Source organism: Cebus imitator, unplaced genomic scaffold (assembly GCF_001604975.1).
Source record: "Cebus imitator isolate Cc_AM_T3 unplaced genomic scaffold, Cebus_imitator-1.0 Scaffold46, whole genome shotgun sequence".
Lineage (NCBI taxonomy): Eukaryota > Metazoa > Chordata > Mammalia > Primates > Cebidae > Cebus > Cebus imitator.
In genome coordinates this window covers 696149-710423 of record NW_016107361.1, presented here as the reverse complement: position 1 = coordinate 710423, position 14275 = coordinate 696149, and the positions used below count along the sequence as shown (strand labels likewise).

The window sequence follows — 14275 nt, the reverse complement described above, 5'->3', positions numbered from 1 at the left end:
CGTGGCAGCTGTTGCCACACTTCTGAAGGAATGACATGTGGACCAGGCCATGCATTTTATCAGTCTATGAACTAGACCCGAGACAAAAGGGTAGAAGTTACAGGCAAGTGGACTGTGGTTCAACACAGGGAAAAGCTTTCTAACACCTAGAGCCCCCACATGGGCCTTGATGGAAACCCGTTCTCTGGCCTGCAGAGGCTGAGATGCATCTGCCAGAGGCTGTAAAGTCACCTCTGTGTGGAAGGCTTCTCCTGGCCAAGTCCCTTCCAATTCCCATTTTGGTTTCCACAGCACCAAAGGGATATTTAAGCACTCCCACAGCAACTGTCACTGGGCCAGGCAGGCGGCGAACACCTACAGCAGCATCAACCTCCAGCTCTTGCCTACTTCTCAGGGCCCAAATGAAATCAACGGAAACAGTGTCCTTCACAGGTGACCGCTCATCAGATGACATCTACAAGTATCCTAAGAACTCAAAGGAGAATGATGCGTGGAGAATAAGAAGTGAATCCAAATAGGACAGTGCCATCCTGGGACTAGGAGCCAAGAACGATGACAGCCACCGGCCTTTACTGAGCACGTGGCACTGTGCTCAGTGTTCACATGACGTGGCTCATTTAATCTTCCCAACTTGAGGTAGGTATTGCAACAATTTCCACTGACAGATGGGAAACTGAGGCACACAGAGAAAAATCCCCCTGCCTATGGCTACTGGGTAAGCTGTGGAGCCAGAAATTGCAGCCAAGCTGTCCGGCTCAGAGCGCAGGCCTATAACCACTAAGCTATACTGCCTCCTTCCCTTTCAAGGTGAGCCCATGCATGCCTCTTGTCCCTTACCTCTGCTGGAGGGTGACTCCACCACCCCAGGGCCACCAGGTCCAGCCTCCCCAGACCACCTTCAGACGGACCGAGGAGGCTGGACCTTGAGTCCTCACCAGAGGTGAGTTCAGATTCCACCCACCCGTGAAGTGGCCTTTCTGAAGTAATAAGCCACAGGCCTAGTGCACTCTCCGGGTGGACTGAGGGGTAGATGTTTTCACTCTTCAATGTGGGGAAAGAGGTAGAGGGCACCCCTCCAGAGGGATGTCAGTCAATGTGCTCAGTAAACTTCTCAGAACAGGCCAGCCCTTCTTTCCCCTAAATTTCAGACATAAAAGCCAGAATGAAAGGGGTGCCATGCCCAGAGTCTTCTCATCTTTTGCCATTGGAAGCAGGATGCGGAAGGTTCTGGCAACACTGAATACTGAGCTAATGTGATGGTCGCTTCCAGAACAAACATATAACTGCATGCCTGAAACAAGTAAAGAGAAACCCATGGGTGCCAGAAATGAAGAGGGATCGCTGCCAGAGGGAACGGCAACGAGGACGCGTGCCGGTCAGCGAGGCGTCAGGTCGTCTGCAGGCCCTCCACACGGGCGCTTAATGTTACACAAGGCTAGGGCTGTGGCCTCTGAGGCAGACAGCCACAGCTCAGACCCCGACGGGAGCAGGACTCTCAACGGGCTGCCCAGAATAAGACACTAGAAAACTTCCTTTGTGGAGATGTGGCAAGGACACTTGTCATCTCTGAGGCTCTAGGTGGGAAAAGAAAGAAAAATCTCTTTCGAGGAATTAAACCTCCAGCTCGCATCATGTGTAGGTGTGGTACAGGAATCCTCAGCCAGGAACCAAACACAACTAGTCCTACACCTCAGAAACCGACGAGTCCCAACGGATCTAAACATAGAACCACTCTGTAAGGACGTCTGCAACGCAGGATCCGCAGGGCCCCATGGGAGACAGTTTCCTTGGGGGATGAGCTGGTGCTTGCATTCTCCCCCGCCGCCCCCGCCACCAAGGAAATGAGAATGAATCAGCACTGACGTAGAACGAGCAGATGCAAAAAGTAAGAGTAAGCATTTACAAGAAGCAGAAATAACAATGTGAAAAACTAGAAAATAAAGATTTGAACAAAGAAATATAGAAGTCATAATGGAGAGATAAAATGTTCAAAAAGGAAGAGAAGGCCAGGCCTGGTGCCCCATACCTGTAATCCCAGGATTTTGGGAGACTGAGGTGGGTGGATGACGTGAGCCCAGGAGTTTGAGACTGGCCTGGGCAACAAAGTGAGATCCTGTTTCTACAAAAAATAAACTTGAAAAATCAGCTGGGTAGGGCGGTGCCTTCCTGTAGTCCCAGCTACTTGGGAGGCTGAGGCAGGAGGATCACTTCAGCCCCAGGGTGAGGATATAGTGAGCCATGACAGCGTCACTGCACTCCAACCTGGGCAACACAGCGAGACCCTGTCTCAAAAAACAACAAACAACAAAAACAAGGGTGGATTTGAGGAGGAACCAAGCAGATCATCTGGAAATGAGGATGTACTAAAAAAACAGAAACTTGAATTTCTCAGTAGTTGGATCCTAGAAAATGGTGAAAATCCAACATAACCTGCTAGGTATTTTTTTTTTTTTTTTTTTTGAGATGGAGTCTCCCACTGTCACCCAGGCCAGAGTGCAGTGGCGCTGATCTCAGCTCACTGCAAAGTCCATCTCCCGGGTTCAAGCGATTCTCCTTCCTCCGCCTCTCAAGTACCTGGGATTACATGGGCCCACCACCATGCCCCGCTAATATTTTGTATTTTTAATAGAGACAGGGTTTCTCTATGTTGGCCAAGCTGGTCTCAAACTCCTGACATTGTGATCCACCCACCTCAGCCTCCCAAAGCACTGGGATTACAGGTGTGAGCCACCATGCTGGATGATGGATTTGGTATGGGTGAGTACACATCCCCAGGCAGACTGGGAGGGGCTCATAGGAAAAGGAGATGACTGAAGTTTAGCCTTCAAGAAAGCCATAGGGAACCGAGCCAGAGTGCTAGCAATGGCCGCCCTGGATCATGATATCATGGATTGTTCCCCTCCAAGCTCTTTATAAATTCTACTTAGATGAGTACACATTTTATTTTCAAGTAGCAAAGGGAGTATTATAACTTTTATTCCAACAAAAATGTCTTTCTTGGCTAGAATACCCATGAATTTATCACAGGACATACTGACCAATTTTAAAAAGGAAATCCTTGGTCTTTGGCCACAAGAAACAAGCTGTTTGAAATAAACGATGGAAGAAGGGTAGCCTCAGGGCTCGTGCCACAGGGTGCAAGGGTCTGCAAAGGGGGCTCCGACGGGGGAAAAGTCACTACAATGGTGGAACCAAGGATGGCTTATAAGCAATGAGACGTGGAATCAGCCAAAGCAGCGTGAGAATTCTCCGGAGAGAGGCCGGAATGGGAGCAGGGTGGGTGGATGAAGATGAGCCAATTTGGAAATCACTGGGGTGGGGGCAGAGGTGAGATTCCTGCATCTGTTACCACTGCCTAGTGTCTTCCCACATATCACCCAGAAGCCCCCGGGGACAGTGCTGTGCCGGGGGCCGGGCTGTGCTGAGTCACCTCTGAGGGTGTCAGGATGGCTGCTGCTGCCAGCTCCCTTCCACTCTCCAGGGGGGGTTGTTTTTCTCCCTGCCACGGACAGTACTGATCACAATAGGAGCCACTAACACAGCACTGCCACGACCCACTCTGGCTTGCTAGACTCCAGTTCTTGACCATCACCAGGCTTCTGCCTGAAAACAGCCCCTTCCTATCTTCACTCCTGGGAGCCGGTGGTGCCGCAGAATCCAAGGCTGTGCAAATTCAGGCATTTGCTCACAGAAGAGTGGAATTTGGAAAGCAGGTTAGGGCCGGCAGCAGAGTCCGGTGTTGACCCAAGGTCCACAGGAGTGGCCCCAAGCAAGTTCCTACCTGTGCCGTGGCCTGAGACGCAGCGTGCAGTGACATGGGACCATGCTTCTGGCAGGCTGTTCTTCTGTTCCCACTCCACCTGCGCGCGCTGCAGTCCAGTCCTGATGCTAACTACTTGGAGTTGGTGCAGACCCCACAGGTTAAGGGCAAAGTCCTCCATAGGCTGCCTTCCCTTCAGACGCCGGCCCCAAGTCTCCAGTGGGACGAGCCTCTCTGGCCACTGAAACACTTCTGACTGCCTTGCCTACAAATTTGGGGGAACCCATGACCCCTCTGAGGGTAATTTGCTAAAACATCTTGCAGAATGAAGGAAAGCACTATCCTTACGATTACAGTTTTATTATAAAGGGTGTACAGAGAGTGAATGCTGAAGGAGTACCAAGCGCAGATCTTCTGGGCCCTTTCCCCACTGAGTCACGGTATGTCCCTCCTGACACATTAATGTGTTCACCAACCAGGAAGCTTCTCTGAGCTTCAGGTCCATAGTTTTCATGGACTTCATTATACAGAGGGCTTCATTATACAGAGATGACTGATGAAATCATTGGCCACAGGATGGAACTCAATCTCTGGCTCTCCTCCTCTCCCTGGAGGTCAGGTGGCTGAAAGTCCCAATCCTCCATCACACACCTGGTCCTCTGGTGACCAGGCCACATCCTCAAGTTGTCTAGGGCCCACCGTAAGTCACCTCATCAGCATCACAAAGACACTCCTAGCACAGCAAGAAACTCCAAGGGTTTCTGAAACTCTGTCCCAGAACTAAGGACAAACATGAGATATGGTCTTGCTTATACCACAGCTGCCTTCTGAGAGCAGGTATCAGGTGAAGGGCTGGTGCCTGACACTCCACACCAGAGAAAAAGGCAAAGTGGTGTCCTGCTGAGGGATGGTAGTTTAACCACTTCCCAGCTGGGGACCCCAGCTTTCCAAGAAAACTCCCTGCTGTAGAAACGCCAGCAGGCAGATATCTCCACCAGCAGCTGAAGGGTCCAATGTTCAGATCTGTTGAAACTCTGACCTCGTCAGCACTGTACACCTTCACTGGAGGGCACTATGCACTGAGCAGGCTTGACACTGCACCAAAGGTGCAGGGTGTCAAGAAACCAGGGCTTTCGGCAAACTGCAACTGGCCTCACCCTGTTCTCTCCCTGCTGGGAGTTAATGGCAGCATCAGTAACCCAAGACATACTTCCAAGCATTCTAGTTGCTCAACTTAGATGGACAGAGGCTCCACCATGCAGAGGTCTGACCTGGCTTCTCTTAGAGGATGAAGGGGTCCAAAGTTGCGCTGGGACACCCTGAGAAATTCCTTAGAATTCAACTTCCCTGTCCAGAAATACCCAGCCCAAGTGACCCCCAGACACAGTGAAATCAGCTGTCTACAAATAAGGGTCTGGCTCTTCTCTGGGCAGAGGTGACTGAACACGGAAGGGTCGATTCTTCCTTATGGGCTGGACCTGCCTTGAAAGGCTGTTTAGATTTCCTCCTGGCAGCAGCCCAGTGCACAGGACCCGCCCACCGCATACCTTCATGGCCATGAGCTCCTGCATCAGCACGGCGTTTTCCAGGTCCAGCCTTTGGCTGTCTCCCCGGGGCTTGACGTCATAGCTGAGCGGATCGATGTGGATGCTTTCCAGCTCCAACATGGTCAGCTTGACTGCAGCCCTGTCATTCTTGAGCTGCTGGATATAATCCTTCAGCCTCTGCTCGTCTTCTTTAGTGAACTCGGTGTCGCAGCTACTGGCTGTGGAGCTGGTTGTGCTGAGGAAGAAGAAAAAAGACCCATCACCCTGTGGTATTCCAAGTCATGGCTTATGGATCTTTCTCCTCACTCTTCCCCACACTCCCCCTCCCCAGTGTTATTTAGATGGTAATCCAAAAATAAGTATTCTTCACAGCATAGGAAAACGAAACCACCTTTTAGGAGAGAATTAAGTATGAAGAATTAAAGAAATGTTTACACTCTTTGACGCAACACTGTGGACTCTAGAGACGAATTTCTAAGGAAATAATTCCACAGAAGCAAAAAGATACACATACAAAGAAATATAATCCAAAATACAGTTTAGTGAATTGTCACCCTATAAAAAGGAGGGAAATCATGTGGAATTTACAGCGATCATTGTAGTATGTAAAATTATAGTGATATTAACAATGGTGGTGATATTTTGAGGAAATAAAAGATATTATAAGACGTGATAAAAATGATATTCATGTGGTCAGAACTTAAAAAAGCTAATCTGTTAAGGCAACACAAGGTGAAGCACAGAACACCTATGGCGTGATCCACAGATGTGTGGCACACACTCCCACGTGCGTGCAGGTATCCCAGGCTGTGGCGGTTGTCCCGGCAGAGCAGCACTGAAGGTGGCTGTTATGCTGTGATTACTTCTTTGTTTGCAACATGTACCATGAAAATCACAGGGGTGATAACACAGCAATAACCACTTTGGGAGGGGTACCCCCAGGTGTCCACAGCAGAGTCTGAGTATAGTGTCCACTAGAGGGACTCGGGCTGGCCCAAGGGCCCTTGGCAACCCAAGGTGAATGGTGATCAGGCGGGAACCCCCAGCTGAACCCCAGGCCTGTGGTGGCCCGGGAAGGTTTCTAGGAGACCAAAGCACCATGAAAGGGGGAGCACCACTGGAAGACTGAGGCTATGGCTCTCAAGTGGGCTCTGGCCTTTCCCAGCAGTGGGCAGGCTGCTCCCTGTGCCCCTGAATAAGGCACACTCCCGTCAGCGGGGACTCTGAGGCCAATGTGCACTGACAGCAGTTTCTCTGCACTTGCGCTGGGCCTTCCTAGGCTTGACTCCCCCTCATGGAACTGGTCTGAAGATGCCAGAGGAACAAGCAGAGGCCTACTGACCTCACATCAAAACAGGCCAGGCTGTGTGGTCATGTCTGTTACTACAGATTTGGAAAATGAAGCCCAGAGACATTAAGTGGTCAGCTGAGTCATATGGCTGGAAAAGGTACAACTAGATTTGGCCTGCAGCCTCGTGCCACAGCCCTGTCCTTGTCCCAAGACTCCTGTAGACAGAAGCTATGCCAGGGGCCAGGAGTGACCTCCACAGGCCACCAGATGCCACAAACCCAGGCCTGCCCTCATCTCACACTGCAAAGGGGTAACAGCCAGGACCCCAACTCAGCAGGTGCAGTCCCCTCTCCACAGCCTGGACGTGAGTGAGGGCAGCCCCACTCTTATACATGACACATTGCTGCGAAGACAAGGCTTCCAGGGAGAGAAAAGGTGAAGCAGGATGACGGCTGGAGCTTTGCTGCTCACAGGATGAAGAGGCTACCCTAGGGCTTGGGGCGGTCCTCAGGTCAGAGAACCCCTTCTAGGATGGGAAATTCCTGAGCACCAGAAACCCTTTGGGGCTGCATCTCACCCCCTCTGTTCCATCATGACAGGTGAGAAGTCCCTTGGAGATAAGGCCAGCAAGGTCAGCCTGACCATTAAACACCAAGTCTTCAGAGGCTGTGCCCGGTAAGTTTCCGTGTCAGCTGGGCTGGGCTATGTGCACAGTTGCTTGGTCAACCACTAGGTTAGGCATTGCTGTGAAGGTGTTTTTTACATGTGATTACCATTAAAATCAAGAGACTACAGGGTGACTATCTTCATAACATGAGTGAACCTCATCTAATGAGAGAGACTTTAAGGGAAAAGACTGAGATCCCCCAATAGGGAAGAAATTCTGCCTGCAGACAGCCTTCAGCCTCAGGTCTTCCCTGGGTCTCCAGCCTGACCTGCAGACTTCAGATTTGCCAGCTCTACAATCAAATGGGCCAATTCCTTTTTTTTTTTTTTTTTTAGAACTTAAAACAATTCTAACGGGCCAATTCCTTAAAACAAATTGCTGTTTGTGATTTATACTTTGTATCTATATCAACAGATCAATCTTGAACTCTCTCTTTATATCTAGGTATAGGTATCTCCATACAGATCCATCTCCTATTGGTTCTGATTCTCTGCACAGCCCTAACAGCAAAGTGCTACCTTTACATGTGACCTGAGCAGCTTATACACTTTGCATATTCCCCGTCTTCTCATCTCTAAAACAAAGGTAATTACAGTACATGCTTCATAAAGTCAGGGTAAAGAATAAATGAGGTAAAATTAGAAATGCTTATAGCAGCAAAGACATGTAATCAACCTAAATCCCCATCAATGGTAACTGTATAAAGAAAATGTGGCACATCAATACTACGGAATGCTACACAGCCATACAAAAAGAATGAGGTCATGTCATTTGCAGAAAGTTGGATGAAGCTGGAAGCCATTATCCTTAGCAAACTAATGTGGGAACAGAAAACCAAATACCAGGTTCTTACTTATAAGGGGGAGCTAAATGATGAGAACACATGAACACAAAAAGGGGAACAGATAATGGGCCCTACTGTGGGTACAGAGTGGGAGGCGGGAGAGATCGGGAAAAATAACTAACGTGTACTAGGCTTAATACCTGGGTGATAAAATAATCTATACAACAAACCTCCATTGCATGAGTTTACCTGTGTAACAAATCTGCACATGTACCCCTGAACTTAAAAAAAAATTAGAAGTGTTTAGAACAGTGCCCAGTACGTAGTAAGCACTCAATAAACACAGCTCTCCTTCATTTATTAAAAACATATGAAAATGCCTACTATGAGATTCTGGAAAAATCCCTTCCCTCAGAAAACTCATATTCTATTAGAGGAGACCAGGAAGTGAAATACACAGCATGTGAGATGGTGAAAACTGAAGCAGGGAAGAGGTATGGGGAGTGCAGAGTAGGCATGGGTTATCATTTGGGAGTGAGCTTCAGGGAAGGCCTGCGTGATCCAGTGACATTAGGTGATGCTAAGGGAAGTGAGAAACGGAGCTACGTGGGTGTTTACAGGACACAGTAAATGCAAAGGCTCTAGGCAGGGAGTGCAGCCAGCAGAACGACATGGTGGCTGAAGCAGAGTCAAGCAGGGGAGAGGAAGGAGGAGAAATGGTCAGAGAGGGAGTGTGCGGGAGGGGGTGGGTGCCAGGTCACACAGCATTTTATAAGGGCTGTGTCTTTTTCTCTAGGATTAGGATAGAAGCTATTGGGGGTTTTAACAGGCGTGATCTGCCTTATGTTATAATAGGATCCCTCTGGCTTCTAGGATGAAGAGAGATGCAGGGAGGCCAGGGAAGAGGCAGGGGTGCCTCAGGAGCTACAGCAACAATTCCAGGGAGAGATGGTAGAAGCTTAAAGCAAGGTGCGAGCAGGGAAGGCAGGGAGAAGGATAAAAATGACTGCTGATCATCAGCATTATGTTTCCTCAAGCTGTGTTTTAAAGGGATGAGAGGGGAGAAGCAGCAACATCCTGCAGCTGGAACACTTCACAGGCTATTCCAGTGAAAGGAGGCAGCTCAAGGGAAGTGCAAAGAGAGCAAACCGTGCCAACAGCAGAGGGCACTGAGGAGCCGGGCTCTGCATCAGAGGACGCATCCAAAGGACGCTCAGCATCTCAGCGAAGGCCTGTGTGCCTGCAACCAGCTCAGCGGCAGGCATGCCTCATACAAAACCCCTAAGTAGAGCTCGGGAGCTCAGCTTCACAGATCGTCAACACTGATGTGGAGGCACAGACATCTAATGTTCCACAGGCGAACGAGCAATAAAATTAGGGCAAACTCCAGTGCTGGCACTGTTCGCAAAGCATTCCACAGGCCGAGGGTGGAGATGTGCTCCCAGCCTCGGCGTGTTTAGACAGCGTGGCGCTGGGAGACAGCAGCGCTTCTCTTCCAGTTACTTGGGAGGTTTCAGGAATGAAATCCTTCCTTGTGAAGCTGGGACACAGGGCGTGGGGTCAACTTACCCCTCTAGTCTTTCATTAAAAATTATTTTGAAAGATTTCAAGCCTACAGAAAAACACAGAATAACCAACACCTGTGTGCCCACCACCCACAAGACACTGTGGTATATTTTCTTCAGACTACTTTTCGGGAAATATAAATTTATACTTGAAACATTTTTTGACTTTCATTTAAAGTAAAAATCACAAAATTCCAAGAGCAGTGAAAGCTAGCATTCTCTAATTACCCTGCAGGAACTGAAGTGATATTTTGGCAGACTTTCCATTTAGCAGGACTAGTCTACCCCAGCAGTTCTCCAAGAGGGGTCCTAGGCTGGCCGTAGCAGCCCCCAAGGACTTGCTAGAAACACACACTCCAGGGCCCACTGTCAAGACCTCCAGAGTCAAGAATTCTGAAGGTAGGGCCCAGAAATCTGGGTTTTAATACATCCTCTAGGTGACTCTGATGCACGCTCAGGTGTGAGAGCCACTGGTCTACCCCTCAGGCTAAGTGGGCATTTGCTCAGTATCCTGAGAGGTGACTGGACGCTCCCAGGTTTTCTAGGTAGAGTCCACGATGCTCCTGGCATCTCTGGTGGGTGTCAGGGTCTATGAACAGGTCTCTGATGTCAGTCAGACCTGGATAAATGTTCCTCCTCTGCCAGGTCCTCGCTTTGTGGCCCAGAGTAAATTAGCCAATGTTTCTGGGCTGCAGGAAACAGGAATGCTAAGGGTTCTTGCCTCACCAAGTTGTGGAAAGGATACCACAGGCCCTGAAGAGGCAATTGGTGCTATCACACAGCACCTGTCCTGTGGGAGGAGGAGGGATGGGTAGCCACTTTCCTGATGGCTTTGCCAAAAACCCCAGAACACCCAACACCAGACTCAGAGATCCCCTGAGCGGTCGGCCACCTGCAGGTCATCCAGAATCCCTCCTTCCCATGGAGAACAGAAGCCACCAGCAGTTGAGTGGACTTGAGAAATCACCTAGCCCTGTCTGGGAGAACACGAACACGAGCAGGCAGACTGCCAGGTGTGGCCACACTTAGGGCCGGGAGCCTGGTCCATGCCAGGCAGGGAAAGCTTTTGTGTCATCCTCTTTGCTATGAATATAGTTTTCAAAGAGGAAGGGAATAAGAAAAAAAATAACAAAAGATCTCAGGCCACAGATCTTACCCTGTTGGAAGCACAGAGCTTTAAAATGCTTTTAGTGGAGGAAAGTTTAATTTCAAGATAAACCCCACAGCCCCTCCAGCTTCCCTCTCCCGCTTCCAGGACGGCAGCGGGGAACAGATCAGGCGAGGTTAATTACAATTCTGCTTTGAGCTCTTAACGTTTCACTGCGGAATATGATTATGACAATGGTAGGGGAGGGGAAGCCACTGGCCTTTTCTCTGGCCTCACAGACAAAGGCGCTGGCGGTCTCCCGAGGGCCTGCTGCTGGCTGCCGGGCGAGGGTTAAGTCATCCATTAACTCTCCCAGCTTGGAATGCTGGATGATCTCAGTTGTCAAGGGAGAATCAATCACCCTCTGTGGCTGCATTACTCCTCCTCTCCAGAATGGGAGGCTGTCTGTATTCTCTGAGAGGGACTGTGGGGGAAGGCTAATGACAAAAAACCTCGCCACACGTGTGTGTCTTACTCTGGCTTCTTGCGGAGCTAGTCCAGGACGTGTGGGTTTTTGCTTTCCGTGATCCACTGCTGGCGCTCCCGTCTTTCCTCTGCATCTGTTCATTGCCAGCAGCTCTTCCAGCACACAGCACAGGCAGCCGGCCTGTATGTAGCCCTGTGGGAGCGCGGGACTGGCTGGTTCGAGACTGTTCAGGCCAACCCACCCTCCACCTACCAGGTCCACTAAGGGAGACACTGTTCAAACCAGCTGTTGATGTTAAACATTTTCTCTTCTATCCCTCTCCATCATGCCCCATCTCTCCTTGAGACAGCTCCCCAGCCTGCTCATTAGAATAAAAATTCATTTTTCTTAGCCTTCTTAGCTTGCTTTGGCAGAAGGCTAGAAGGATATTTCGTTTCTTTTGCCTTGAAAATCCGTGATGGCATTTTCCTGAAGTTTTCATCAACATTTTACCTGGCCCCAGCTGAGATCTGATTTTCATTAAGGAGCAGCTCATTTTTAGAAGGAAAGTGTCCTGGCGGTGGGCATCAGTTTTGCTGAGCATGTGAAATTTATTTGAATGGGGGGCGGGGGAGGGTCAGTCCAGGTAATATTTGGCATTTAAGTCATTCCTGAGTGACCCCATTCCTTTAAGCAGAAGCTTGAGCCTTGCCAGCTTGCCTGTATCTTTTACTGCTGTGCTGTGGGTATACCTCATCCCTCCTTTTCTGAGTTTGTAGTAAAGGACTAAAAGCACTTAACAAACTCTAAACCTCTTATGTTTGTATGCTATTGAATGGTTATCAGAATTCTCCAGGAGAAGATACACATCAAATGAGGGTAGATTATATAATAAATAGTCCTACAACTGTCTAGCAAAAAAGTCCTATGATTGTCTAGCAAAATATGGGCATGGGAAAATGTGCTGTCAAACAACAAACGTCCTCAAAAACTGCTTGAGTCCAGAAAGCTAGCCTAAGAATTTAACTGATAGTGGAAGTTAAAATAAGAAACAGGAATATTTAGAAGAAAAACTCCATATATGCTGCAATTTTTAAAGGTGCTGTCATAAAGGTTACTCATAACACAGCAAGATAGATACCATCCAGGTTTCTATTGGCAGGGAGCTGAGATTGCACCACTGCACTCCAGCCTGGGCATTAGAAAAATTAAGCATTATAAATGACTTTAGATAAAATAAAGAGGTACAAGTTGAAATTATAAGGTTTTTTTTTTCTTACAGATTAGCCAAATTGTGAAAAAAGACGTACTACCAGTGTTGCCACAGATGTGGAGAAAGAGCCTAGCTGCAGCGTCCGTGGCTATAGGAGAGTAACTGGATTATGTATGGAGGCCTATTTGACATTTGGAGCATTAATCATCTTTGAGGCAGCCAATTCCATCTCTTAGAACTGGTCTCAAAGAAACTGCACAAGAGGAACAGCTATACGGACAAGGACAGTGGCTGCAGCAATGTTGTAATTGTGGAAACTGGATACAGATGTGTCAGAGGAAAGTGTTCAAATACACAGCAGTGTTGTCAGCCAATGGAAAACTGCGACTACTGGAAAGAATGACACATATAGGAAGATGTTTAAGAGTATAACACTAAGGGGAAAATGCATGTTTCAAGAGTCCACATCATTGGATCCTCATTAGCTTACAAATGAGATGTAGTCAGCCAGGCATGGTAGCTCACGCCTGCAATCCCAGAACTTTGGGAGGTGGAGGAGGGCAGATCATGAGGTCAGGAGATTGAGGCCATCCTGGCCAACATGGTGAAATCTTGTCTCTACTAAAAATACAAAAATTAGCTGGATGTGGTGGCAGGCACCTGTAATCCCAGCTACTCGGGAGTCTAAGGTAGAAGAGTCGCATGAACCTGGGAGGTGGAGGTTGTAGTGAGCCCAGATCGCGCCACCATGCTCTAGCCTGGGCAACGGACTGAGACTCTGTTTAAAAAAAAAAAAAATTGAGTCATGTTTTTAAAGATGTCGTGTTTTGGTGCACCAAATACCTGCCTTCCAAACTCTTGCCGAGACTTACCCCTTTTCTTCTCCCTCCCCAAGCTCCTCTGGAAACTGCCTTGGCCTCACGCTGCCATGGCCACAGAGGATCAGGATAGCCATCACAGCCCACCTACCTGGGCAAGATGTCCCTTTCCCAGGATTTTGTTTCTTGACACCAGGGAAACCAGCCAGCTTTGTGTACAAATGCAGGTGGTGGGCTGGTTGTCTGTCACCTGGGGAAGGCTGCCCCCCAAAACAGGAAGGAGAATGTAGCTGCATGCAAGGGCCACACAGGCTAGACCCAGAGCCTGGGTCTGCTGCTGTTCTGTCTTAGGCAGCCCTCTGCCCAGGTATGCAGCTCGTGCGTGCGAGATCTGACATCCTTCCAGTAAGACCCCTTTCCATTTAAACATTTATTTGAGAATGTTTCTGTTCTTTGCAACCATGCATCTTAACTAATAAAAAAATGCAGTGAAATCTGTAGGCATATACCCCAAACTGTTCCCAATGTCCTTTCCAGTGAGAGTCCTAGAACGGAGAATTTTACTATCCTATGCATTTTGCAATGCTGGGATTTTAATTGCTTATTTTTACAACAAGCATACAGTGCTTTTGAAATCACGAAGACAGATCTCACTTGAAAAAAGCATAAAAAGCATTTCATATCTATACCTTGTTCTCACAGAACCTAAAAGGTAAGTGACGAGGACATTTGAGCAGGAGGACTTATCATATGCTGTCATGTCAAGGATGTGTCTGGGCTCGTCTGCAGAGCTCACTCACACCAGTGTTTGTCCCCAAGGACTTTGGACAGACTTTCCTGACATATGGATGGAAAACATCTCTCTTCAATAAAGATGACTGTGTCAGCCAGATCTAGTCTCTCGTTCCCTGAAGCTTACTGATGGTGAGATAGGACAGGCCTGTCCTAACTAGGTGACTGTTTGAAAACACCCCTTCAATGGATATAAATTCACTCTCCTCGACTTTTTTTTCTGCCCCAATGAAACTTTATCTTAGTCCAGACTAGTTCAGAGAGTGACAGCTGGGCATCTCTTGA

General features: G+C 48.5%; 1 protein-coding gene across 4 annotated transcripts in view; it reads right to left on the bottom strand.

Moving 5' to 3' along the window:
• The window catches only part of MCC (MCC regulator of WNT signaling pathway), a 460356-nt gene that overhangs the window by 24255 nt on the left and 421826 nt on the right, over positions 1 to 14275 (bottom strand). For all 4 annotated transcript variants that reach the window (XM_017527172.2, XM_017527173.2, XM_017527174.2 and 1 more), the window contains one exon: positions 5308 to 5542. In XM_017527172.2, the coding sequence (XP_017382661.1) occupies positions 5308 to 5542 (235 nt within the window). The remainder of the gene's footprint in view (positions 1 to 5307; positions 5543 to 14275) is intronic.